General features: G+C 40.7%; 1 protein-coding gene across 6 annotated transcripts in view; it reads right to left on the minus strand.

Moving 5' to 3' along the window:
* The window catches only part of ITGA6 (integrin subunit alpha 6), a 37155-nt gene extending 24026 nt beyond the window's left edge, over window positions 1-13129 (minus strand). For all 6 annotated transcript variants that reach the window (XM_064718020.1, XM_064718018.1, XM_064718016.1 and 3 more), the window contains exon 1: window positions 12884-13129. In XM_064718020.1, the coding sequence (XP_064574090.1) occupies window positions 12884-13083 (200 nt within the window). In that variant the 5' untranslated portion in view covers window positions 13084-13129. The remainder of the gene's footprint in view (window positions 1-12883) is intronic.
* Window positions 13130-25774: the final 12645 nt, after the last annotated feature.

The following is a 25774-nucleotide window of genomic DNA, read 5'->3' on the forward strand; positions in this document are numbered from 1 at the left end:
AATTGATTTCTCTTAATTACTTCTTGAAGATATGTGATAATAACTGAAGTCCCACTGCCAATTATGAGCATCAGCTGACTTAGAGGAACAGATTTACTCCCTTACAGTCCCAGATTCATGGCCAAATGTAAGACAATCCCCCAAGATGAGAGCTCCAGGACTGGTGATGATGTTGTAACCAAGTGCCCTTACTGAGAGGCAGGCTCAGGGGGTGCTGCCTGCCCTGCAGCTGTACCTGTGTGTGCGAGAGCAGCTGTAACACAGCAGGGAGAGCCGGCCCCTGCTCTCCACACAGGGAGCAGCAGATCCCTCCATGGAACCCCAGGGCACAGCTACACCCACCCTACCTCACTGTGCCGTTACATTACACCCCAACACAACAGCCAAGGCAAGAAAAGCTCCATTTCACCACTTATGCCAAGTACTACTCAAGTCTCAGAAAAGGCATCAAGACATCTTACTGACTTCATCTGCATCTGGAGCAGACCTTTAGATAAGTGTGTGTACAAAACATGCTTCATAAGCCCACATATCTCCAAGAAGCAGAAGAAGGTGAGAACTCACTGCCCACACTCAGGTAGGCACCATGTAACTACAGGTCCAACTCCAGATACACAAACAGTCTATGAACTGTAGGTCTGGCTGCATTTAGAAGAACCAGTCAGATTCTGGAACAGCATGATTTATTGAATGCAACATACCACGTTTCTCTGGACTGAGGGTGAGAGTGCATTAACTGCAGAGGAGCTACATCCAGCACTAAAAGGGCCATTGCAATCACAAGTTTAATACCCCAGGTCAGCACTCAGCACAGCTGAGGACACAAGGCTTACCAAACAGTGTCCCTACTGAGGGGGGCAAGGAGGACAAACCTGTCTGTCTGTCCCTGCAATTTCGCTCACATTCTCCTGCCCCACTGAATGCAGAAGCGGGGCATTTTTATATCTTGTTCACTGTTACCGTGCCAAGTGCTGTGGGTGGGACCGCAGCCAAATCTTCTGTTCTTTGTGGGCCTATTTGCAGAATATGTCTTGGTAGGAAGTGTACTTGGTTAGCACAAAACATTTCTGGGTATCAGGCAGAAGGAGACCACGTGGCCTGCGCCTCACCAGACACTGCCACCCCCAGTGCCACAGCAACACAAACCACAAACCCTCCAGCTGATTTCCACACCTGCACCTAGAGGCTCCATGGCGTACTGAGCTTTGCGCTTTCTTCACTACTTAATGCTTTTAACAACCAGCATTCAGCAAGAACAGCTGGGTGAACACTGAGAAGAAAGGGTGTAACTTTATTTAATCAGATATGGCCCAAAAGAGTCATTAAAGTCCAAAGTAAAATACACGAGCTTTCCATTTCAACACATAGTACAGAATATTAAGCAGTAGGGTGCAGATTTTAAAACCCTCCCTGCTTTAATTGGTAATACTTGAAATGTTTAGTAGGTAGCTGTGGCTCCTCCTCAGCTAATGAAAACAACAGTAAGAAGTGGGAGTGGTTTCTGCTCACAGCTATTTGAACTCCCTCCAATACTGCTCATGAAACTATCTTGGTTGCTTCCAAAAGGAAAGTCAAAGTTAAAATGCGAAAACCATCTCAAAAGAAATCCAGAAATCATCCAACCTCCTGGAAGTATTCCCTCACTCCACAGTGAAATTCTTTTCTTCACTTACAGCCTGGAACAGTCCAAGGGTAACATATGATTTTCGCAACATACTTCAGAGAAGAAAAATTATTACCAATTCATTACAGTTCTATTTTGGAAAAAACTCTCAAAAGAAATCAAGTTAAAGGAGGGTGAAGATCTTCAATGTTTTTTAGAGTAAATATCCTGTTCATCAAAGTAAGAGGCTCCCACTGAGTTAATTATATTTTGATTTAAACAAATACAAAAAATACCACAGTCTGCACCAAACTCAGATACTCTGCTATCTCCCAAAGTTTTCTTCATTCCTTAAATTCTTTCCTTTTCCATGCTGTCCTTCTACCCAAACAAGGCGCCACATCTTTGCCAGCCTTTCTTTAAAAGTAAAAGCAAGCACACCCATAGTGCCTGCTCTGAGCCTTAACAGACTGGAGTAGAAATCATGAAAGTGTTTTCTGCGTAAGAAACCATTAACCACTTCCACATATAAGTGAAATAAAGTAGTCACTGGTCTAAGTAATTTCCAATTTTGCAGGCTCCACAGAGCACAAGTTTCAAATGGAATATTGCTGTTCTCAGGCAACAATGCTGCCACTGCAGACTTTGCACTTCATTTTGTTTTCAGAAAGACTCCACAAGGGGGGCAAATTTGGAATCTGACAAAGCTAAATGCCATGAAATGGCTCACCCTTGACTGGACAGTTAAACTCCTACATCCTTTCTCTCTCCCACTTCCAGGCAGAGACTCCTGATCACAATGTGGGCATCTACGGCTCTCGACCTGAGCTGTATTTTCACTCCTCTGCAATGATGTGGTCTCACCTGTTCTTAAAATTAACAAACACAGAAGATGGATGCATTTAACCACCACAATATTTCAACATAACTGAAGTTTGTCAGTGGGACAGCCACTGTGAATATTGGTGGCCCCACCCCTGCTTCCTGCTTGGATTTGCCATTCCACAAAAGAACCAAGTTACAGGACAAGAGCACCACAGACTATTTAGCAGGGAGAGACTGTCCCTTCACACACTGGGCTGCTAATGGGAACTGGAGCTAAACCATGGGCTCCACCAAAAAAAAAAAATCCTCCCCTACAAAATACAACCAGTAAGTGTGTCAGCAGGGAGCTTACCTGTGATGCTTTTCACAGAGACACCCATCATGGTCAGTATGCTATTAACAGCTATTTTAAGTGACTGAATATTCTCCTTCTCTGCTACTCCACAGCTAAACTTTGGAACTAACAGAGCAAAGCTGTGGCCAAGTACATCATTAATGTACTCTGTTGCCTGGAGGCTTGGCACTTGTAGGACTGCAATTTTCATTTTATTTCTTCAGCCTTTTTTAGGAAACAGATTATGACAGAAGCTAGAAAAAGAAGCCAAAAGCTGCACAAGGACTAGGGCAAGCTAATACAAAGCAAAACTGGAACTACAAAGATACCTGTTGTTCTGGAAAGGCCACTTATTATTGACTTTCTGAAAGTCACATGGAAAAATAAACACTTTCCCATCACAGTCCAGAGCCCAGCCTGTCTGGATTCAAAACAGGTTTTGCAGATCTCATTTCCATTGGTACAAAGCGTTTTTCTTAGAAGAAATGGTACAGTCTGCCCCAAGTTTGTGTTTCAAAATCCAGTTTTCCATTTCAGACACCACTCTCTGGCTTTAATCAACAGATACCTCATAGATTTCATCCTGTCAAATAACAAGTGCAACCTGTATACTACCTACAGGTTTAATTTCTTCTTTACAATCTATACATTTTTCAGATTTAAAAGGAAGAGCACCTGTGCCAGGAACAGACCTGACTACAAACTGGTACGGTAAAATATGTATCAGACATAGTTTTATAATTAATTTATGATAAACCTACACGAGAAATAATGTTAAAGGGATTTTCACTCAGGTTTTCTAACATGGCAGTGCCTGGTACTGCATGAAATCTTCTTAAAACAACATGTGGTTTAACTCGAAAGTGACAAGCGCACCATTTCAAGAAACTACCTTGGGAGCCAAAATCGTGGCACGCCTAGCTCAGCCCCCGCCCAGAGTCACCTTGTCTGCATGGAAGGGCTGAACTACGGCAGTCCCACCCCTGCCAGCTGGGCACAACCCAGCCGCTCTCCTCTGCAGGCGCACCAAGCTGCAGCTCCCAACAGCAGCAGGCCAGGCACGCAGGAACAGCTGCAGCAAAGCAGCCGGGGTGAGCCAGCAGCCGCCAGGCACCCACAAGCACAGAGAGAGCCGTGTCCGTCCCGCTGTCCCACATGGGCAGCCCTGCTCGGCTGCCAAGAGCCCCCAGCAGCGCAGGGCCCTCCCCGGCCATGGCCTCGCCCAGCGCCGCCCTCGCCCCGCGCACCACGGGCCCTGCGGAGGAGCCGCTGTGCCGAGGCTGGGCTGCCATCAGCGTCCTGTGAACATGCAGGCCTCACAGAAATTAGGAATTACTGTCCCCTGCACTTGGGCTGCTGCCCATTCATGCCATAGAAAACCCCAGAATTCATTTAAACTTCTTCACATTTGCAGGACTTGTCTTTGTATCCCCATGAAACGGCGTCCATATAAAAAGTTCATGAAAAATTAAAGAAGTATCGCATCATATATTAGGTACATGTTTTAGAAAATAAACAAGAAAGAAATAAAAATACGGAAACAGTTGCTCACTTTTTTTCTTTTTTTTGGGAGGGGGGGAACCTGAAAGCAGTGCACCCAGTCAGTATTTGAAGGCACTACTTGTTTGAGAACTAACAACCTTAACAGGCATATACTGTTAATTCAATGTACCAAAAGCCATTTTAAAAAAATTATAGTAGTTCTAATTCAGCACAAAACAAATATTTGGGTTGAAATGTCATTCCTCTATTTCCTCCACAGAATGAAGTACATCAGTTTCATTTATCACCATAATTAAACTATTAAAAGGCATGAAAGAAGTACAGCGAGAGGGATGGACATTTTACTGTAGAATCAATGGGCAATATGAGACACTTCTGCAACTAATACAGCCCTGCAGAACTGAAAGAGCAACTGCTCCTCATGCTAACCCAAGCCATATTTCCTTCTCTCATACATCTATTTATGAGATTCCCCCCTTCTCCTCCTTTTCCAGACTTACCACCATCTCCCTCTGAATTCTGAATTGTAGGGAGAATACCAAGACAGGTAGAAACCTCCTACACTGCATACACAACCACAAAAATTCTGCCTGATTCAAGGTCTGAAGAGAAGTTTATCAGATTTAGTTACAACACACCAAGCAGCACCCCGGGGCAAAGGAAGCTCACCCACACCAGACCAACACTGGCACCCCTGAGCTGAGCTGTGCCCTGCCCAGCTGCCAACCTAAGTCTGTGGGCTACAGAGCAGTGCCCTGTGAAGGGGGGCTAAGGAACTCTCCACGTGCAGGAAATACGTGGACCTGCCTGACAGGTAATCCCTAATAAGAGCTTCAGACAATGAGTACATGAACAGCCATCACACACACTTCAACAGCCCGAAGGCACCTGCATGCTAGAGCACAGTTCTAAGTATTCCTTCAGTCTTAAAGCCATCATAGCCCTGGGCTAAATGCCTATAATGGGATCCACAGTTTGAGTAACACTTTTCTTCAAGCCATGAGCTTAATGACAAAGGCAGATGTGTCACTGGGTACATGACGCATTATGCCCCCACGCCTTCAAATTAACCGAAAACACAGGCACTCAAGTCGCTTTAAAGAACATCACTCCAATAAGGTATTTCCCTAGGAGAAACAGGTCATAGCCTGTGCAGCTGGGATGCTCAAAGAGCCCTTTTTTTATATTTCATGCAGATACTCAACCACTGATCAAACAGATCAACAGAACTAAATGATACATTCACAAGAAGCTGCTCTTTATACACATCTGTGGAAGAAGAAACCATTATATTTTACTATGAATAGGAATGCTCAAACTGAGAATTTCAACCAGCTTTAAAAACTTAAGAACAAGATTTTTTGCAAAAAAACTTATGTTTGTGACTGTGCCAAGAAACCCACTGCAATCTCTTACTCTGTATATTGCTACTCCTCCACATGCACACATACCTAATTTTTACACACATCCCCTCATACATGCCTTTTTTTTTTTTTTTGCCACTCCCTACATTCTCACTTGAGCAGAATTTAGAATTAGGTTTTTTCCAGGTATTTTCAACACCCTATGTTCCTGTAAGCTGCAAGTTGTACAAATACTATTGCAGCTATTTCTGCAACATCTGATCTGACAACATAAGTTTTCTTCTGCTATATGCAGGAACATATCTTGGCTGGGAAGAGACACTTGCATCTTCAGCAATATTCACGGATCACACCACATAATTATCAAACATTTCTCTAGCAGAAAAATAAATTGAGTGGATAAAAAGATTACAGGGACTTGCAAAATTACACCATATTTGTAGTAGCAGCTACAGGAATTGGCTGTATAAGAAAAAAATATACCAAATTTATTTTAGCATTTTTGGCCAAGACAAGATGGTTTTCACACTACACAAACATGGATAATTAAAATGGCTTTTCACACACTCTGCTAGACATCACTAACATCTAAGAGCCAGCAGACTAAACCATTATGCAGCTTCAGCTGCACTGATGACAAAGTGTAAGGCTAACAAATCTTTGTAATTCCCTTAGCAGAGTATTGTGAAAGGAGCAGTAAGTAAAGGACACGAAAAATTCAACCTCCCATGATGATGGTGTCCTTGCTATCTGCAACAGCTGCTTGCCACTTTTGACCACTTCAGGATAAACATGCATTTCCTTCAGACCTTTGACCCACGCATGTGCTGCTGAACAAACAACCCCAGGCAATACAGGAGTGAGCTGTCTTCAGCATATTTGCAATCTTTGTTTTTTTAAGATTTATTTTATAGATCTACTTTTGAGGAAGGTGACAATGACAGATGAATCATGCAGAGACTAAGCATATACAGCTCCATTTCCAAAAAAATGTCATCTTCACTAAAAAGGAAGTAACATTCAGCCTGAGACAATTCTGCCATTCCCATGGACACTAGCTATCAGCAAACTCAACAATGCTGATCATTCCTGTCTGCTGCTCTCTATTTCTTAGATGACCTCCAAACACCTTGAAAATAGAAAACAAATGCAAGGAATACAGTTTAAAAGTAGCCTAGAAACTCGCTAGCTGGCAGTGAAATCCAGTGCAGGATCTCTCCATGTTATCCTGGAGGGACTGGAGTACATTTTTATGCTGTAGATGGCATCTTGACAGGGCCCATCCCATAAATCCCTCCTTCTTTTCTCCTTGATTCAGCAGATCTTCTCCCTTCCTAACACAGTCTAATCATCCTCACACACATTAGCTCAACTCCTTGAAGGACATTACATATTTTAGATGCAGTTCTGTAAGAGGAAACAAGAAAAACAGCCACTCCAGCAAAAGCAATCAATGCATACTAGTAAATACTCCAAATATCACAATGCAAGAAGCAGTACCTTTTGCCTTTCACTGTTATTTTGGTACAAAAATCTGTCTCAGGTACTTCACCGCAGAATACACACAGCCTGTTGTTTAAGCTAAGCCAACAGAACTGCACTTTTCCAAAGTAACTGCTATGGGATTCTCAAAATAATCTCAGAAAATGTGATACAATACATTAAACCCAAGAGAAGTGCATTTTAACAAGAATACAATACCTTAGATGCAGGAGCTGCAAAAGGAGCCTTAGTAACCTATGGTATAGTTAATTTATTTTTAACATTCAGAATTATTCCCTTAAAAATGGAAGCAAAACTTTTTTTTCATGTTCATATTTGTTTTCTAAGCCACATTCTTCTCCCATTACTTTCAAAGCAGTAACTTGGTTGTGTATATTGCAATCAAAAATATTTAGTGCTAATAAAGGAATTATTCAATGTTCTCAAGACTATTCTGCATAGTTCTTTCATCAAATATTCGTGTGCTGTTACCTACCCTTGCTAAATACAATGATAAGGTGCTCATTTTCCAGCTAATGTTTCACAGTACAGACCACCATCTGCTCATTCAATATTATGGATTTTTACTTACTTGCTCCTAAACTGACATTTGCCCAATAGCCTTATCTCAGTCTTGTCCTTTCCACAGAATATGCCCTCAAAATGCAGCATTTTTACAGTTATGGCCAGAATGACTCATCTAGACCCAGGCTGGTTCTGAAATATTTAAACAATTATTTTAAATGCAGCTCTTTCAAAATGAACGTGCTATCTCCAATGAGAATTTACCAGAATGCATTCCTTACAAAACTTACAGTTGCTCTGGCACATGCAGGTGGAATTTAACAGAGGAAAAAGGAATAGCCCATGCTGACAGATGAACAGCTTACTGCTGTAACATGCCAGGCAACCCAATATGCTAATTTCATTTATTTGGTGGAGAAATCATACAGCAACAAATTAGATCAGTAATCATTCTTCTGTGCTTGTTGGGCCTTATGAAAAAAACATTTATGAGAAGCCAACGTACCTGTCTGGCTTCTGCCACCGATAACCAAGAACATAAAACAAAATCAGTACTGGGAAAAAAAGCCAGCCTTCTGCAGTTTGCTCCTCCTGTAACAACTACACCCCCCTTATGCAACATAAATTTGTCTTGCCTCTTTCACCCATGATATTAGCACAATGGATCTTTCTTGAAAATCTGTCTTTTACCACAACAAGTAAACTCTTCAGCTACTCCTCCTTCCCAACCTCATTTGATCCTGACCTTTGCCACAGGACATCTATCTTGAACACAAACTCCTCTACTATCACTAAGAAAGCAAATAAGCATACTAAGCAGGTTATCCAATAATAGTTTGCATAGACAAAATTAGAGAGACACTCAAGAGAAGAAAATACAAGGTGCAGTGACACAGTAAAATCACAGCCTAAGAAAAAAAAGGAAATTTATTGCAAATCCTTTCTTTTTTAATTGACAGAAGCACTAACCAAGGACCATCACTATTACAGCTTTTAAACCTAAAGGTATAAACGTGCATTGTTTTTAATTCAGTTCACCCAAAGTCTGAATTACACAACACCACCTCTGCATGCAGAAATTGTCATTTTTCACTGCAGACCAGCATCATCCAGCTCTTTGTTGCTGGAGCAAAGTGTCTCTGAGCCCAAGCCCCAGAGAACACAAAAGTACTGGCTAAATGCCACGGAGGATGCACTGCAGCAGCACAGCAATGCCAGCAGACCTGCTGACCTAAGGCAACTCTGTTATGTATTGATATAAAAGCTCACAGTAGAGACGTGCAGTGTCAGCAAAACCTGTGACAAGTAAAATTTTCAGTAAGACACTGCAATTTTTAGGATTTTATGGCCAGTAATGGTCAGTGCAGTCTTGACATAAAGTGCCTATCCACAGCTTTCAATACAGCTTTTCAGCTGATGGGAGAATCCTGAATGTTAGTAACTAGTCTCATCCCTTCTAGCCTTACACAACAACAAGAAGAAGCCTACCTGAATTCAGCTCCATACTCGCACTGAAAATATTATCAGAATTACTTCCAAGTAGGTCTTTGTGGGTCCCTTGCAAGGCAGGATAATTTGTGATTCTATTATTCTAAACCACAAATAAAAACTGGCTAATGGGTGTTAGGTTCACACTTGGACTGACCTTAAGGGTCTTTTCCAACCCAAGTAATGAGTCTATGATTCTATGAAATATACAAATTTAGGTATTCTTGATGTTTGTGTTCTAATTCAAGATGCCTAAGTCATTGTGAATTACAACCAAACTGGAATGGATTTGCTGGACACTTTACATGGAGTATGCATACATACAGACTGTATCTCTATATATCCTACAAAATTACATATATGTGACTACATGCACTACATATATAGTGAGTAGCTAGTAATTACATTTTTATTCTAATAGTAATATATAACATATAGTAGCTAATAAATCCATCATCAGTGTAGTCCCCATCTGGAGATGCTGGATACACTCACATTTTCATCACAGGACCACTTACATTTTAACCGTGTTTCTCCTATAGCTATGCCCCAGTCTCAGACTCCTCTAAGTTACAAAACTCCTTTCAGTCTGCAGATGAAATGTGCTGCTGTTGTGCCACCACTCCCCTGCAGAACCAGAACTCCCTTTCATCATATTGATAGATTAAAAACAGAACAAACTTACACAGGGCAATAAGCCCAGCTCCTTTAGAGCTCCATCAGCCTTTTCTGCTGCCTGATTCACTATGCTTGACAATGAACCAGAACCAAACACAAAAATCCAGGGAGACTGCCTTGCTACCTCCAACAATAATGTTCCTCAATTCACATAAAGTTTGTATTCAGCTGTCTTTCACACCCACACACCATTAGCAGTCCACTTTCAGTCACCATAAACTAAAGCTTTTCTCCCCTCTAACAAACATTCCAACTCTTCTAACCTGAAGATACTCAAAACCAAAATCTTGTTACTACTCCATAGCTATATACTCAGTATTATTTACAACTTAAGTCAAAGCAATTGAACAGTCATCTGTTCATAATGCTGAAAGTTAAGTAATTCATTAGCAAGCATGGCATTTGTAGCTAACACTAATAAATTAATTTGTCATTCAAAGCTAATATGAAATCCACAGTATTCTGTGACTAAGAAAAAAAGATGGTCAAAAGCAAATACCATGTTTAATCAAAGGCTATTTCAGCTGTACCTTTATTTGTCACACTTCCTAGACATTCTCCACCCTCATCTTTACAGAGGATTATTGTAATGATTAACACTGAACAATCCTGTGTGAGAAAGAGGGAACCATTTCACTTAACAAATGCTTAAATGAGGTAAGAGAAAAATTACATATAATTTCATTTGTTTTACCAAGCCTTGCTCCAAGCCATTAGCCCTTGAATACACTCCATGTATTTTACCTTTTACCTCTCATTTTCTTGTTTTTCCAAAGATGGACTGATCTTGCACATGTCTGTGACAACCTGTTTCTAATTTTGTAAAACTGGAGGGGTAGAAAGGCGCTCAAGCTGACAGGTTTCTTTGAAATAAGGGTCCCTGCCAGAAGGGATTCCAATTATCACTTTTAATTACACTTCAGAATGAATCGGGAGTTTTTGTATTTTTGGCAACTGCTTAACAGTGTTCACACTCTAAATGTAACTGAGTTATGAAATTAGCATCCATTCAAGAAGAAACGGTAAAATAAATACTTCTACCTGACTAAGAGAGAGCTGTACATAAATGCAGTTTTGCAGCAGAGGTAAGACAGACCAAAATGCACCTGGGAATGCAGAGTTATTGCACCAGAGTCCTGCTGTTACAGGCAGCAGGCAGCATGAAGGCATCAGACATAATTGTTTCTCAGCAGAAGACTTCAGTATGACCTCTGCTCCCAGAACTTTACACCTTCCCCAAGTATCCGGACAGCAGATACCATTTGTTGCATCTATGAAGAATCAATCCATTTAGAAATTGCATGGGGTTTCCATGGAAAAGACCACACAAATCCTCTGGTATCAGCTCAACCTAGCTCATTTTTAAATGATATAAAAATGCAGCCTAACATGGAACGCTTCTCTTCAAGACTCCCCAACAAACCTCCTGCTTCAGAAGACAGAGCTCACACAAAATGAGCTAAACACAACTTGGCCCCTAAGAGTTCAGCGTATTTAATGTCTTGTTCTCTTAAAGCCACACACTACTACTCTTACAGACACAAAAATTATGTTCAAAGTGACTACAACATGCCCATTTGTCATAAAAGGTTTCATTCCAAGCATACTACCCAGCAGCTACCCAGGGTAGCATTCCAATTCCTTATGCTAAAACTCGTGGAGTTGAAAAATGGCCAAGATACCTCATACTCAGAAGCGCATGTCACCATAAAACGCAGTTTGTCTAGTCTGGTTTTGTCTCTAATAGAGACCCTTGCTTCTCATGAAAGCCTGGATTCAGAAAGCCATGTCAAGGCAGATAGCATCTGGCTCTGCTCTTTCCCCACACTGGACTGCCTGAGGAAGCACTTACTAGACATACAATACAGAACTTTCATGCCAATAATCTCTGAGGCATTTCAGCCAAATAGTACATACCAGCTTGAATACTGTGACTGTCCTTGTGTTTCTGCTGTTTCTTTCTTCTCAGTAATTGGCTGTCTGCATATTCCTCCACACTCATTCTGCCAGGACTGACAATACAACAGGAGACTAACAAGCTCCAGGCACTGCTTTCTTGGTAATACTAAAATGAGACCTGTGCAAGCATAATCCTGTCAAGAATTAAGACAGAGGCCTCTGGAAAGGAGCTCACAGATTTGCATTTCATTCCTCAGGATGCTATGGGTCATTTTATCTGCTAGATGGAAGATGAAACATGGGTGTATGTGATTTATACTCCTCCACACACTGTAATTTTTATGAAATCACACAAGAATGCAAGTGTGAGCAAAATGAGCCTACAGGATTTTTCAATTTACCACATAACTTTACAAAGAATATTATTTATTTCTAGCTTCCTTCTCCCACTAACTCTATATGGATAATAAGCACATCTTGCCTTGAATTAAAACTAAATATTTGAGGAGGGTGTATTTATTTAACAACAATACTTTATGCTCACACTCCATCCAGCACTACTGGATAGGGTGGGGTCCAGCACTGCTCCGCTTTGGACACAAAGCAGCAAGGATGCTGAAGATGTACACAGGAGCCTTATTTTGTCTCCATCATTTCCCAAAAGAAGTTTCATGCATATACCACCAGCCCTGACTTATTTTTCTTAACTTCTTAGTATCACCTCTCATCTGCACTCCCGGGCAGGGTTCTGTCTTGAACAGCAGACCCTGAGTTACCGATGCCGGTATGCCCAGGGAGCCCAAACCCGAGATGCTGGGCAGGCTCCGGCGGCGCAGATCCCCGCCGCCCCGGGCTGCAGCCTGCCGGCGCAGGACAGCGCTGCGGCGGGAAGGACTCCCAGCGGCGGCTGTCGCTCGCTTCTCCTTTCCAGCCCCGGCTGCCCGCAGGTCCCCGGGCCGCGGGGGCGGCCCCTCGCTCGGCGCTGCCCCGGCTCCGCAGCGCCCCGCGGCAGGTGCTGCCCCATCCCTCCGAGGGCCCCCGGCGGCCCGGCCCCGCTCCCGCCGCCGGCCGGGAGGGCTGCCGACCCCGGCCCGCCGCCAGGAGAAGTTTCCCGGCGGTGGAAGGTAGGAGGGTCCCGGCGGGCGGCCCGGGACGGGGCTGGGCGGGGCGCGGTGCACTTACAGCCGTTTCTCCTGCGGCTGCAGCTGCCGGTGCATGGCCAGGGAGAAGCCGAAGAGGCTGCCCGTCTCCCCGCTCCAGCTGATCACGTTGTCCGTGTCCAGGTTGAAGGCGCCGGCCAGCCCCGGCAGGAGGGGCAGGTAGAGGACGAGCAGGGCCGCCATCCGCTCTCGCCCGGCACGGGAACCTGCTGCCAGCGCCATCGCCGCTCCCCGCGCTGAGCGCGCCCGTCGTGCCCCGCCGGCTCCGCGCCGGGCCCGCCCCGCCCCGCCCCGCCCTCCGTGGGTGCCCGGCCCCCGGCACAGCACAAAATGTCTCCGGGCTGGGCCCCTTCCCCTGGGAGGGGCAGCCCAGGGCGTCGCCCCGCCCGTGAGTCGCCCATCACCTCCCGGGGCCCCCAGGGGGCTCCCCGCCTGCCGCGCCCCCGCTCTCGGATGTCTTTGCCCTTCGCGGCACAAAGTGAAGCCGTAGTGAGGGCGGGTCACGGCCGCAGGTGAGGAGCGGCCGTTGGGGAAAAGGGCAGAGAGCTCCCATGGCGGGGGCGGGATGTGTTTGAGACAGCAAAACGTGTCTCCTGCGGGGCTCATACCGGTCTGGCTGCTGCTCAGCGGCATCCGGTCGGTGCGGGTACCGACCACGGGCATAACACACTGCCCAAGTGTGCTAAGGTTGATACAGAACTGTGGCCATCATGACCCCGGTATTGAGTCTGTATTCCCCAAAAAACATATGCAAGAGAAGAAGAAAAAAAGGAGGGAAGAAAAAAAGTATCTCTCTTTTCTAGACTATTCACAGACCACATGAGAACAGAAACTGAAGACTACCTGAATCTCCTCCTCCAGCATTTCTTATCTCTGAACACATCTGAAACTTTCTTACTCCTACCTTTTAATGGTTCAAAAGCAGTATGTGGGTTTGGATCCCAGGTCATTTTCTCTTATGCTTTCACCCATAAATCCAAAAGGTTATTTGCCAGCATACCTTATCAACTTAACCCACTCCGGAGAAAGAGATTTTGGTCTTTTAGCAGAATCTTGGTTTAGTGCTCTGGATTAGGGAAGCAGATGCAAATTTTTAAAACCTCACAAATTCCAAGCAGCATAACCATACTCAGTTGTTCTTTTCTACTTGTATCCAGGGTACAAAGAGAGAAGCTAAGATTCCAGAGAAACTGAGAAAAGACCAATTGAGACAGAGCACTCAAATATGTTGATACTCCAAATAACTCCTTCTGAAACAATACTCTGCTCCCGTGGAATTAATCCAAGCTACTTTTTCCAGAGTAATTATTCTAGGATAGCTCCCTGTATAGACACGTCTTTGGCTCAAGTCCAAAACACCCTTGATCAAAAAAGGGGAAGAAAATGCACCAGAAATGGGTTTTATAATGTGGAAACAAAACATTTTGTTAAATTAGGCTCCCAGATATTTATTGCTAATAGAGTCCTCCCCTGCTTGCTCTACCATGCCCAACTCCTTCAAAGTCTTAATCCAGTGTTCAATCACTGCCACAGCAGAAAACTGTACTGGCATAAATACTGCCCTAGTTTCACTAAAGGACCTGTCAGAGGGAAGGGTCCCAGACTAATTAAAAGCTATTTTACTACAATCCACGGATTTCACAGTAATTAGAAAAGATTTGAAAACAAGTTCTTTAAAACATTAACATCTGTACCAAAGTCTTAGCAATCTGCCTTTTGGGACAATCAAAACTTGCGTGCTTCTAATACTCTTACAGTAACTATAGTTACTTTTGAAGTAATGCCTGTATTCAACAACTTGCAAGAAGTCACAGAAGTACTTTCATCCAGAGCTTCCTGAATGATACTGGCACATTAGGTTTATCTGACTGCTCCCCCTCCCTCTAACCAGCGCTGCCTGAGCATGTTGTACCTGCTTGTTCATATCCGCAGAGATTGCTGAGGGGAGACAGAATTGTCTCATCTCCAGATGCAGTAACAAGCATTCCAAGACACAGCAATATTAATAATTGTCTCAAGGGACCACAGCAAGAACAACAAAAATAGAGTGTGTACAGGGTGGAGCAAAACTGCACACAAACAGCCTAGAATTACCTTGGATGGTCTCTCATCATTTGGTACTATTTTCATTTGCTCTAGATGAGGAGAGAGGAAAAAAAAGGTTTTATAAATATGTCAGTTTCCTTCCTTTGCTCTTCCTCCAAAACAAACATGCTGTGAGTTATCTGTAGCTAACACATACTTCAGGAATTCCTCTTTTGTACAATTCTGGTATAAAGGGGGACCATATGAAGATTAGGTATGATGGCCGGTTAAACATGAGCAGTCTGTTATGCATAATAACAGCAGTTCTAAGAAATGCAATGGCCAGATCAAAGCAGTTTCTCCTTTTTGTAACAAATGCTCTGCTCTTGCTGAGTTTTCAAGCTGTCTGCTTATTAATGGTGTGTTGATACTCAGCTGAAGGGCTACAAGATGTCTGCATGTTGTGTCTACACAATGAGCAAGCCTCAATGTGCAGACACACTTATTATTACCAGCAATACTTTCCTCCTCTATACAATCGTGTAGCTAATTACAAAGTTAAAAAAATTCATTTCTGGAAAACAAAAGAGGTGGAATGCAGAAGCTACAGCTTGGCAAGACATTTTAAGGGTTTCCCTAGAAGAAAGGCAAGGCACAATGTTTTCCATTTCTGAAATTCTATCCTTTGTACCAACAATATCTACAAAGAAATACACAATTTGTGGATGTTCAGCTGTGCAGCTTTAATGCAGCACATCAAATGGTCCCAAAAAGACAAAATATGTAAACATCCCCATCTCGCTTCCTTTTAAAAAATTGCTTGATTTCATAATTTCTTATTTCATGTAATTCCAGATGAAAAAAATGATACCACCAAAAAGGTTTGGTTTGGTTCACTATACAAGTTCCAAAGATACAGCATTGTTTCAATTCAGTAATAGAAACTAGATTTAAATGTTAGTAGCCTGAATGGTTGGATGGTTTCTCCTGAACACAACATGCATACCATTTCTAGAACTGCATGTTCTAGAAAAATTATTTACATTTATTGAACAGATGCATCCTAACAGCTACAAGAAACACCTGCATTTTTATGCAGCCAAGTTATCAGACTATCTTTGCCAGTATGTCCTCATAACTGTTCTTGGTTCCCTAACAATCATTAGAAATAGCAAACAGCAGCAAAGGAGATAAAGGGGCTTAGAATGGTAAGTGAAATAAACTTCTCAACACTATGTAAGCAAAATGTTTTGCTTTAAACAATCTAAATCCAGAGCATTAAAATAGTTATATTTACACACTTGGAATTCTGACTTACACAAATGTAACACTGATTGTATTTATGTCATTTATAACTGGATGAGGAATGTCTCAGTCTCTTTACTGTCTTTTCAGAAAGGTTACTAAAATGCAGCTTTTTTACTAGTTGCTCTATTTAAACTACAGTTCCAAATGAAGATGTTACTATGTTCCTATGATAGCTAAAACAACAAGATGACATTCTGACATCCTTTACTCGCTTCTAACGTCAAAATATTTTACCTTGGTAGACATAGTATTACACAAATAAAAATATGAGCCAAAGAAAATATTTCAATCCAGACCTGGAATTTTGGTGAATACTGAGACCAGTGTATACAGCAGTTCTTTCAGTCTTTTACATCTAGAGAATGTTTTTCCACCCAAGTTGTCAGGTACATTCCTTAAGTAGTTTTAGAATGACGAGAACTGTTTGGAGAGTAAACATCTATGTAAACATACACAGGGGCACTTTATGAGTGTAGCTGGGCAGAGATCAGAGAAGCACTGGTGCAAATGGGAATCAAGCAGCCATAGTTTGGATTTCTATGGAAGGAATTAAAGATACACTTTCCAAACTACTTATAACCAAGGGATAAAATTGCAATGACTTTGAATGTATGCCTGTGTTTTAATTCACTAGTAACATATACCACTATGTAAAATTTGCACCACCATAAGGTAAGATGAAGCTGAACCATCATTATAGATACCACAAGCACCTGTGCAGCCCCATTCTGTGGTTCTCTCTGAAAGACATTGATATCCCCAAAGCTCTTACATTACCCCAGCTGAAACTTGTATCCCTGACTGCATCCCAGACCCATCTATACCATTCATGCTTTTCTTGATCTGCCACATGTCCTGCACATGAAACCTTACCTCTCTTGGAGAACTTTTCACCAGTGTAGAGAGACATAACCTGATATCAGATGCAAACTTTTGTGTAGTTCTGATATCATCTGATATCAGATGCAAACAATGTGCATCTTCCAACTAATTTGCACCAAAGCAGCCAACAATGGCTTATAAGGAAGCAGAGATCTAAAAGATAAAGGTATTTCTTGGGTAGGTGTTGGCAGAGAGGGAAGAGAGAAGGCTTACAAGAAAGTTATTCACAGGATCTCCCTGGAGATTTTTCCCAGGAATTTTGAAAGCAAGACAAACCTTCACAGGACATATTTTAACCCCATCAAGAGCCAGAAAGGATTATTGTTCAGGACTCTTTCACTCTGCTAGCTCACAGAGACCTGACTAAAGAGTCTTTGGCCATCACCCAGAACATAATTCCACACAACCTTGATAGCGCTTACCACCAAGAGCTGCACTGGGTGCTGGTGCTGGACAGGACCTGGCCCTGGGACAGAACCTGCAAGGCACAAGATCAGGAACTCCAGTCAAGGCCTCTGGTGTCTAGGTCACAATCTGGCTTATTGTAACAGCACAGCTGAGACCCCGAGCGCCTCTGGCAGCAAACTCGTGGAAACAGCTGCTTGGTCATTTGCACACTTGTTACACCTGTTCTCCCATCAGGTCCTGGATCACACCCAGCCGTGAGGCCAGCCAGCTGGCTCTTTGGTTTCCATGGGAGAGGTAAAGCTCCCTCAGATTGCACAGAGGCTTCCAGTGATTCACAAGAACCATGCAAAGAAATCCAACTTCTTTTTTTTTTCTAATAGATTTAATTTTTTCCTATAGCCACTCTCTTTAAAAATTCTACCGTTTTGGTACTACAGCCAGCTCATTTGCATGTGCCAACCAAACTGTGTCTGCCACTGATTCAACAGGACCTGTGGTCAAGACATGTTTAAACGTGGTTTCAGACAGCTGCAGACAAAGCCAGCAAGGGCTGCTGGTCTAAAGCTAGCAGTCTCAGAAAGATACTTCCTCTACTTCTTTTACTTTTTCTTTGCTAATAGAAAACATGTCTTCTTTTTTTCTCTTTTTTTCCTTTTTTCCTTTTTCTTTTTTTCTACAAAAATAAATTTAACAAAATTATTCACTTTTCTCTTAGTGAACAGTTAATTCACTAATAGTGAATCAGATTAACATCCTGATTTCTGAAAAACTAATTGGCAAGACAGACTAGAGCACCACAGGAATCTTTTTCTAGTTCTTTTGAATCACCACCAGTTAAAACTATTTCTTTTCTGGAGAATTTATTGTTTTAATTAATCATAGTCTTTTAAATCAATCCATAATGAGTAAATTCAATCTTTTGTTATATTAAGTCTCACTTGCTAACATACTAACAATGATGAAAATGTTAATTATACAAAGGCTGTTAAAAAAAATTTGTAAATGAAGCCTTTAAAGGCCCAGTCTACTCAGGATTTGAGCTACTGACTGAAGGAAAAGCAGGTTGTTCTCTCTCTCTGCTTTGCCTGTATATGAACAGCAGTCATGTGGCGGCTGATACACACTGCAGTTCTCATAAGCTCCCTGCTGAGCAATGCAACCTTTAATTTCTGGAGTTTCATAAGTTTTCTATAGAAACAAAAGATTCTTCTACCCTCATGCCCATCTACCTGTACCATTTTATATGAAAAAACTATCAGATACTTTAACTTTCTCATTTAGTCAAACAAATTAAGAAATTAAAATCAACAAAATAAGACAATCTGTTATCCAAGGAAGAATTTTTTAAAATATTCCCTTTTTATCCAATCTTGAACCATTTATAGCTATCAAAGGAAAAAAGACTGAGGATTGGCTGCATATGCAGTATTTTCCAATTACCTGCTTCTGTTTAATTATTAAACAACTACATTAGGCTCAACAGGAAGAATTTTTTTCAGAATAAGACTGCTCACACATGAGTTAGTCAGAAACAATTTCATGTTTAAGCAAGCACTACAGAAGTATTCACACCAAAAACAATTTAGTTCCTCTGCAATTCCAGTTTTATTCAATGAAAATATTCATTGCATGATGCTACCATGACCAGGCAGGCTTAGGGAGTGAACTGCAAATCTAATCAGTTTGGAAAGGGTTTTATGGAAGCTGCTGTGCTGGCTTCACTGACCTTAAGTGGTTTTTTTTTCCTTTGTTCATTTGTTGCAAACAACTAAAAATCTAGGTCAAGGAAGGAAAGGTCATTCATTAATTATGAAAGTGCAAATTTTTATACAGTATTGGAAAGGTTTCAGAAGCAGTTTTGAATTCTGTATTCATTGTGTATTCTCGCTATTTTTCCCATCTTTCTATATATCTAAATTTTGAGCACCTTCATATGAAAAGGTAAAAAATTGTGCCTTGTAGGCAATCAAAACTTAATGCATTGAGTTTTAAACAATTATTTTGGTAACATTCTAAATTGGTAAAATATTTATGGCACAAACACATTTCCACATTTCTGTACACTGTAACTGCTATAGTGTTTATTTTCAGACCATCACTTCATTGGTCATACTCTCTAACTTAATTCTGTCAGGGGTAATTTTTTTTCTGGGAGTTCTAAAAGGTTTTGAACTTTCATATAGTAATCACATTTAAATAAGCCCAGTCTTATTTTATGTGATAAGAGGAATTATTCTAAAATATGCATTATAACAACTATATCTATATTTTTTTCAACTGCAATCATCAGTCCCTGTGTGGGTGTGCTGGGAGTGCTGTGCCTTGTTTGTTTACATGTCTTTCACACCAGAAATCTCAAAGACAACACCCCAAACCTATCCAAGCTCATTCCACACATCTGGGAACACAAACAAGTGAGGAAGGTAAAATGATACAGTCCAGGAGAGATGCTCTCAGTTTTCACTAGGGCTGTACCTTTCCTGTCATTCCTGCATGACACATATGTATTGCTTTCTTTGCTTGTGGGTGTGTATTTTTAGGACACACCAGATAACTACTATGTTTTCTAGCATACAAGCAATGTGAAGTTCTGACTACACAGAGTGAAGTACATGCATCAGTTCCTGTTACTCAGCTTCTTATAAAGTCAGTCAGCATCTCCAAGGATCAAGGTCCACTTTTAAGCAATTGAGCCACCTAATTGGCAGGTAGATCAAGGCATAATTTGCTTATTGACTGCAAATAAAGGTACACTAACCCATTTTGCTGTGGAACTGTTCTTAACAGTAATAAAATTTCTCTTGCTGTTTACTGCTGGTGCTCTGCAGTTTACAGAACTTGTTTGGACACGGGTTCATCCAGACAACTGTATTTATGGACAGTTTCTAATTTATATAACCCAATTTGTGTTTATATTTTTGACCTCTACAGCACAGTGGAAACAAGATATGCAAATAAATTGTACACTGTGTGAAAAGAGACTTTCTGCTTAAAACTCGCCTGCTCTGCTATTTTTATATGATCAGACGTGAATTAACATTTTAAAGTCCTCTTTTATAGTCATTCATGATTTTATAAACCTCTATCATATCCCAATTCAATAATCTCATTTTACACAGAAGTCTCATTGTCCAATTCATATATCAAATAGATATAATTTAAACACTTTTTAACAGTTTTTAAACACTTTGGGCATTCTTTGTACCTTTACATTATGCCTCTTGAGACAGAACTTTCAGAATACCACAAAACATTCAAGATAAAGCAAAGACATGGATTTAGAGCAGTAGCATAATTATACACTCTGCCTCATATGGTATTCCATTTGTAATTCCTTATTTTTGAATTTCCTAATTCTCTTTTTGATTGCTACTAACCATTGAGATGATGGTGGATTTACCACAGGGAGACCAAGATCCTCAGTGGAACAAGTTAGTACTAAGTCAATTTTTTAATTGAGGCAAGTTTCTTTGTACAATATGAACCTTAGTCTTTCTATTTTATTTCTCAGTCATTTATAAAGAAACTTTTCTTTTGAATCAGCTTTAATTTTGACCCACAAAAAATGTATAGACGTAGTAAAGACTAGGTCCCTAATGCTCACACCCTTCTTAGGTTTTCAAACATAGCAAATGGCATAAATTCCCCTGGGACTTCTCACTGGGAGAAATATTAATTCCTCCTATTTTCTTCAGTCATCTCTTAATCTACAAAAGGATCTTCTCTTTATTGCATACCAGTTTAAGTTCTTGAGGGCTCAAAGCAACTTGAAAAATCCAAGGTGATTGTGACAACTGACTCATCTTTTTATCTAGAGGGTTATTGCCTGCTTGAAAGAATTCCAAGAGGCATGATGTCCCTTTGCAAATTCTGTATTTTCCATGTTTCCACTAATACTGCACTCATTACAATTCCTATTATGTTCCTGGATTGAAAATCAGCTTAGATTCTGTAGTTTCTCCCAAACACCCTATTTCAAACTTTCTCAAATGTACTCCCCTTTACTCCTCTGGTACATGATAACAGTTAAAACTCCATTTGGGGGAGTTCAGAAATTTCATAAATGCTCTCATTCAAATCTCAAGGACAGTAGTAAATCCATATAAAAATCACAATTAAGAAAATACTGTATCAACTGATGTACTGAGGAAATGGGATGAACACACACAGATTCTTTATTTCCATGCTCATAATTATGCAATGATATCTGTTAGAACACATATAATTGCCAAAGCAGAGCCTAAAAAAAAGGCAGGCTGCTATCTGTTGCTTATCCCCAGTCTTATCAAGTTGTGATCTCAGGAACTGAAGGAGCAGCATGAAGGCAGGAGTCATGTCTGCCCTTCTAAAGGTTATGAGTATTTCCTCCTCCCTTTGCCCCTCAAGTTACCAAAGGCTGTAAACCTCCTCAGTATAAATGCTGCCAAATCCATCTGCTCTTTCCAAGCAGGCTGCTAGTAGCAACTGACTCATTGTAACAATTCAACTGGCAGCATGAAAATCCTTTCAGAGAGCAAGAATCCATTAAAGTCTCTGGTTTTCTTGGGCTCATGCTCTTCTTCCAACAATGGCATTAGTAAAAGGGAGTCATTTTTCAAGCAAACTAATTTTCTGAATTCTCCATGGTTTCCTATGCTGTATTCTACTGTCATCTTGTTTCTTATTTCATGACAACAATCTGGACTGTCCCCTGCACACTTACTTATTCACATAGTGACTCAGAACAAAAGCACTTCTCAAATATTTTACAAGAAGATCTGTCTCTTTCATGTTAAAGAAGCTGCATGACTACAATAAGCCAACACCTAAATATTTGTGTGCCCTGTCTCCACATGCCTTGATTAGAGAGACATAACCTTAGGTGTTATTCATATGCATGCACATTCATGGACATAAAATTCTTGGCAGTTCCATATTACCCTACTTATAAACTGTGTAGATGATTGCTGTCTCCTGGCTGAGCAATAACCTTCCAATGGGTCGGCCTCTGTCACCACAAGGGAAAGGGATTCTCAGCACACATTGTTCATCTCTACATTAGCAGGCAGCACTCTATGCTATTTCTAAGACTAGGCAGGTATTTTCCTTGCATCAAAAGGGATGGCATTTAACCCCTGAAGTTCCAATGTGTTGTTATCTAGTAGTCAACATACTTCTCATTCTAATCCATACTGTGCAACATAGCATTTAATCTAATCCATAACATTCAGAAACCACATCCAACAAAGGCATTTGTATTTTAAGCAGCACAGCTCCACTTATTTACAACTTATCACTCTTCCATACCCTGCATATTTAACCCTTTTAAACTTCATAGCATTCAAAAGTACATTATGCAGAATGAAAATTCATTATTTAAAGGTATAAAAATATATCAATACTTTATTTTAAAATTTGTAGCTCAGAAAGTAGTCTTTAACTGTAGAAAACCTGAAAATTTTCCCACAAATTACTTGTGGAAATAAGAGTGGATCTAAACAGAGAGGATGCTTGTATGCTCCTAAAGAATAACAAGAAAGATTAGTTAGGACAAAGACAACAGAAAGTACTACTTTTAAAAGTTTGGCATTTTTTACTAGTTGCTTCAAAGTTTTTATTTTCCTGAAAGCTGCAGTTCTAGAACTTCTAAAAAAGAACTTATTGAAAGGGAACATAAAATCTAAAACAAGTTTCTAAAACCTTTTCCTATATTTCATTTGTCAAAATCAAAAAGAGCACATTTGGCAAGAATGAAATTCTGGCAGTGACAGGACTATATTTATAGGTGTTTGAATCATTAGCTAAGTTTCCCTCTTACTCCTATTCCCTCCCTTCTTTCCTTTTTCTCTTAATAAAGCAGTAACTGATGTCATTCTTGCTATAAAACTTAGTATCTTGAGTATTTTAATTTTTTCTAGTAATTCTGTTATTTAGCTTGAAAAATGAGGGGACAATTGGAAAGAGACATAAACAATTTAGTGATATTTAAGCCCTACTCTTGGAGATGCACATATGCTGACTTTATTACAGAAGTACTTCTAATAATTGTAAAGGAAGATATCACTGAAATATAATTAGACATATGAATAAATACATCGAAAACTGAGGGCCTAGTAATCTTCTAAATATAGGAATTTAGTAATTTTCTTATTTAAAACAAGCATGTTCAAAATGAAACCTTCAGACCTCTCAGAAAAGGCCTAGGGATGCCTGACAATGCCTGACTTCTGGACCACATGGTCCAAAACACCCCTTTCAGACAAATAGATTGATGTGCTGAATGATTATATATATACACAATCTCCACTCCTGCACAGTGCCCATCATATCCTTTGAGTGGTACCCATACTAACACAGAAAATACTCAATTGTGTCTCCCTGTCTTCTCCCTGCTCTGCCCAGAACATCAGAGTCTGGTGGGAAAATATGTACAGCAGGTGCTCAGTGTCACTACATGGGGCTACCTCAGCTAGCACAACACCACCACTCTGTTGTCACCTTTTCTGGCTCTTGTGTAACTGCCACGTCTGTAACTGTGGGGGGCAGTCTGTGGGGATGAGCAGGTAACCAGAATTTGGGATTTGGAAGCATTTCAGTTGGGACTTTGGTTTATACTACTATCTTTCTGTTGCTCAGCCACATACAGAGCAAAATATTTATCTTCATTTCCTTAATACCCATTGTTACTCTTTAGATATGAGTGAGGTTCAGAGCAGAGTGCTGGCCCTTTGATATTTGAACTATGCAGGCTCCTTTTCAGAGCAGGAGAGTGCAGGAACCATATATGCTTATCACCTAAAGATGAAAGGGGCCCTGCTTCTCCACTGCTCAGCGGCTACTGCAAATACTTATGCCTCAGAAACTGCAGAATAAAATAATATCATGACAATTATTATTCCAAACAAGCATTACAGTGAAATCCCCTCTAATGTTGACCTGTTAGTGATGATCCATTATTTTAGGATTACAACAGCTGCATACTTTTATCAATTATAGAACAATTCTTTGATTAGAACCAAATTCATCCTTCTGCTTCTGATTTAACCTTACTGAATTCTGTTGTCTGAGTTTGGATTTACAGTAGTACAATATTTTTGCATTTTTGTCATCTGATCTCTGGAATAGTGTCTGGTTGTCCTTTGGTTTCCACAATTTCATTTGAAAGTCACATTACTGCATTTGAAGACCTTTTAAAAAGAACTGTATTACCATTATACAAAAAACCCCACAAAACTTCTATTGTGAAAAGTAGGTTACCTTGGGTTATTGTTTCCTTACTTTTCTGTCCTGGTAACACAGAAATACTGTGAGCATCTCAAATGTCACTGTAAAATAAGAACTGAATTTTTCAGAAATTCCATCTCATCCTTGCTTTTAGTTTAAGAGGCATCATTTTATCTGCAGCTAGAATCAGAGCTGTAATAAATAAAACCTTTTTATAATTCTGAAAGGCAAAAATTAGAACTAAAGTCTTCACATGACATAAAACTGAATTGTAAAGTATAAAGCAGCACATTATTTTGACTGCTGTAAATTGGGGCTACATAGGGCTTCAATTTTTATAAAAGCAACAAAAATAAAAAATGCACTGAAGCTAATTTCCATTCTGTTTATTCTTAGACTCTTAATATTTAAACTAAAGTCAGAAATGCAGGTTAAAGAAAACACACCAGGCCATGAACAACCAGCACAGACCACCTCAAATCTTCTCTGCATAACTATTCTTGAAAAAGGAACACACTCTTGGCTTGGATAACAAAACTCATTAAATAAATTAAGCAGAATGACTGAAAAATAAATTTAATATACCAGTTGGCACTCAGTGGAGAAAGGAGAGGGGAGATGACAGCCATTTCTCGTATTCATGCTTCTTAGTCAGCATCCATTTCCAGGCATCACCCCTAATCACAGGCAGTGGTGAGGTTCCAACACTGTCATTTTCTCCTAGCAAACTGAGAAAACAAGGTCTTTTCACCCTTCTTATTTAGAGTGTGGACCAAACCTTTTATCATATGAGAAACCTCTTCCTTGCAGCTGTTCAGCATCCTCCCACACAAACACCCCTTCCCAAAGGGGAACACCAGCTCTTGCTTTTCCTCTCTTTTACTTCAGTAATTACTGGGAGTTTTCACCTCTTTCACAGTGTAATTGAAGATTTCTTTCTTGCCTGTGCCTCTCCAGGCTGGCAGACAGGCTGGGGTCTCTCCTGAAGACACCTCTTGCCCCTGAGTGACCTGAATCCAGGAGAAAAGTAGGGACTGACCCTGCAGGTACAGAAGTCCCCTGAATAACTGTGCATCACAGAATTTCT

The sequence above is a fragment of the Zonotrichia leucophrys genome, chromosome 7, assembly GCF_028769735.1.
Source record: "Zonotrichia leucophrys gambelii isolate GWCS_2022_RI chromosome 7, RI_Zleu_2.0, whole genome shotgun sequence".
In the NCBI taxonomy this organism is placed as follows: domain Eukaryota; kingdom Metazoa; phylum Chordata; class Aves; order Passeriformes; family Passerellidae; genus Zonotrichia; species Zonotrichia leucophrys.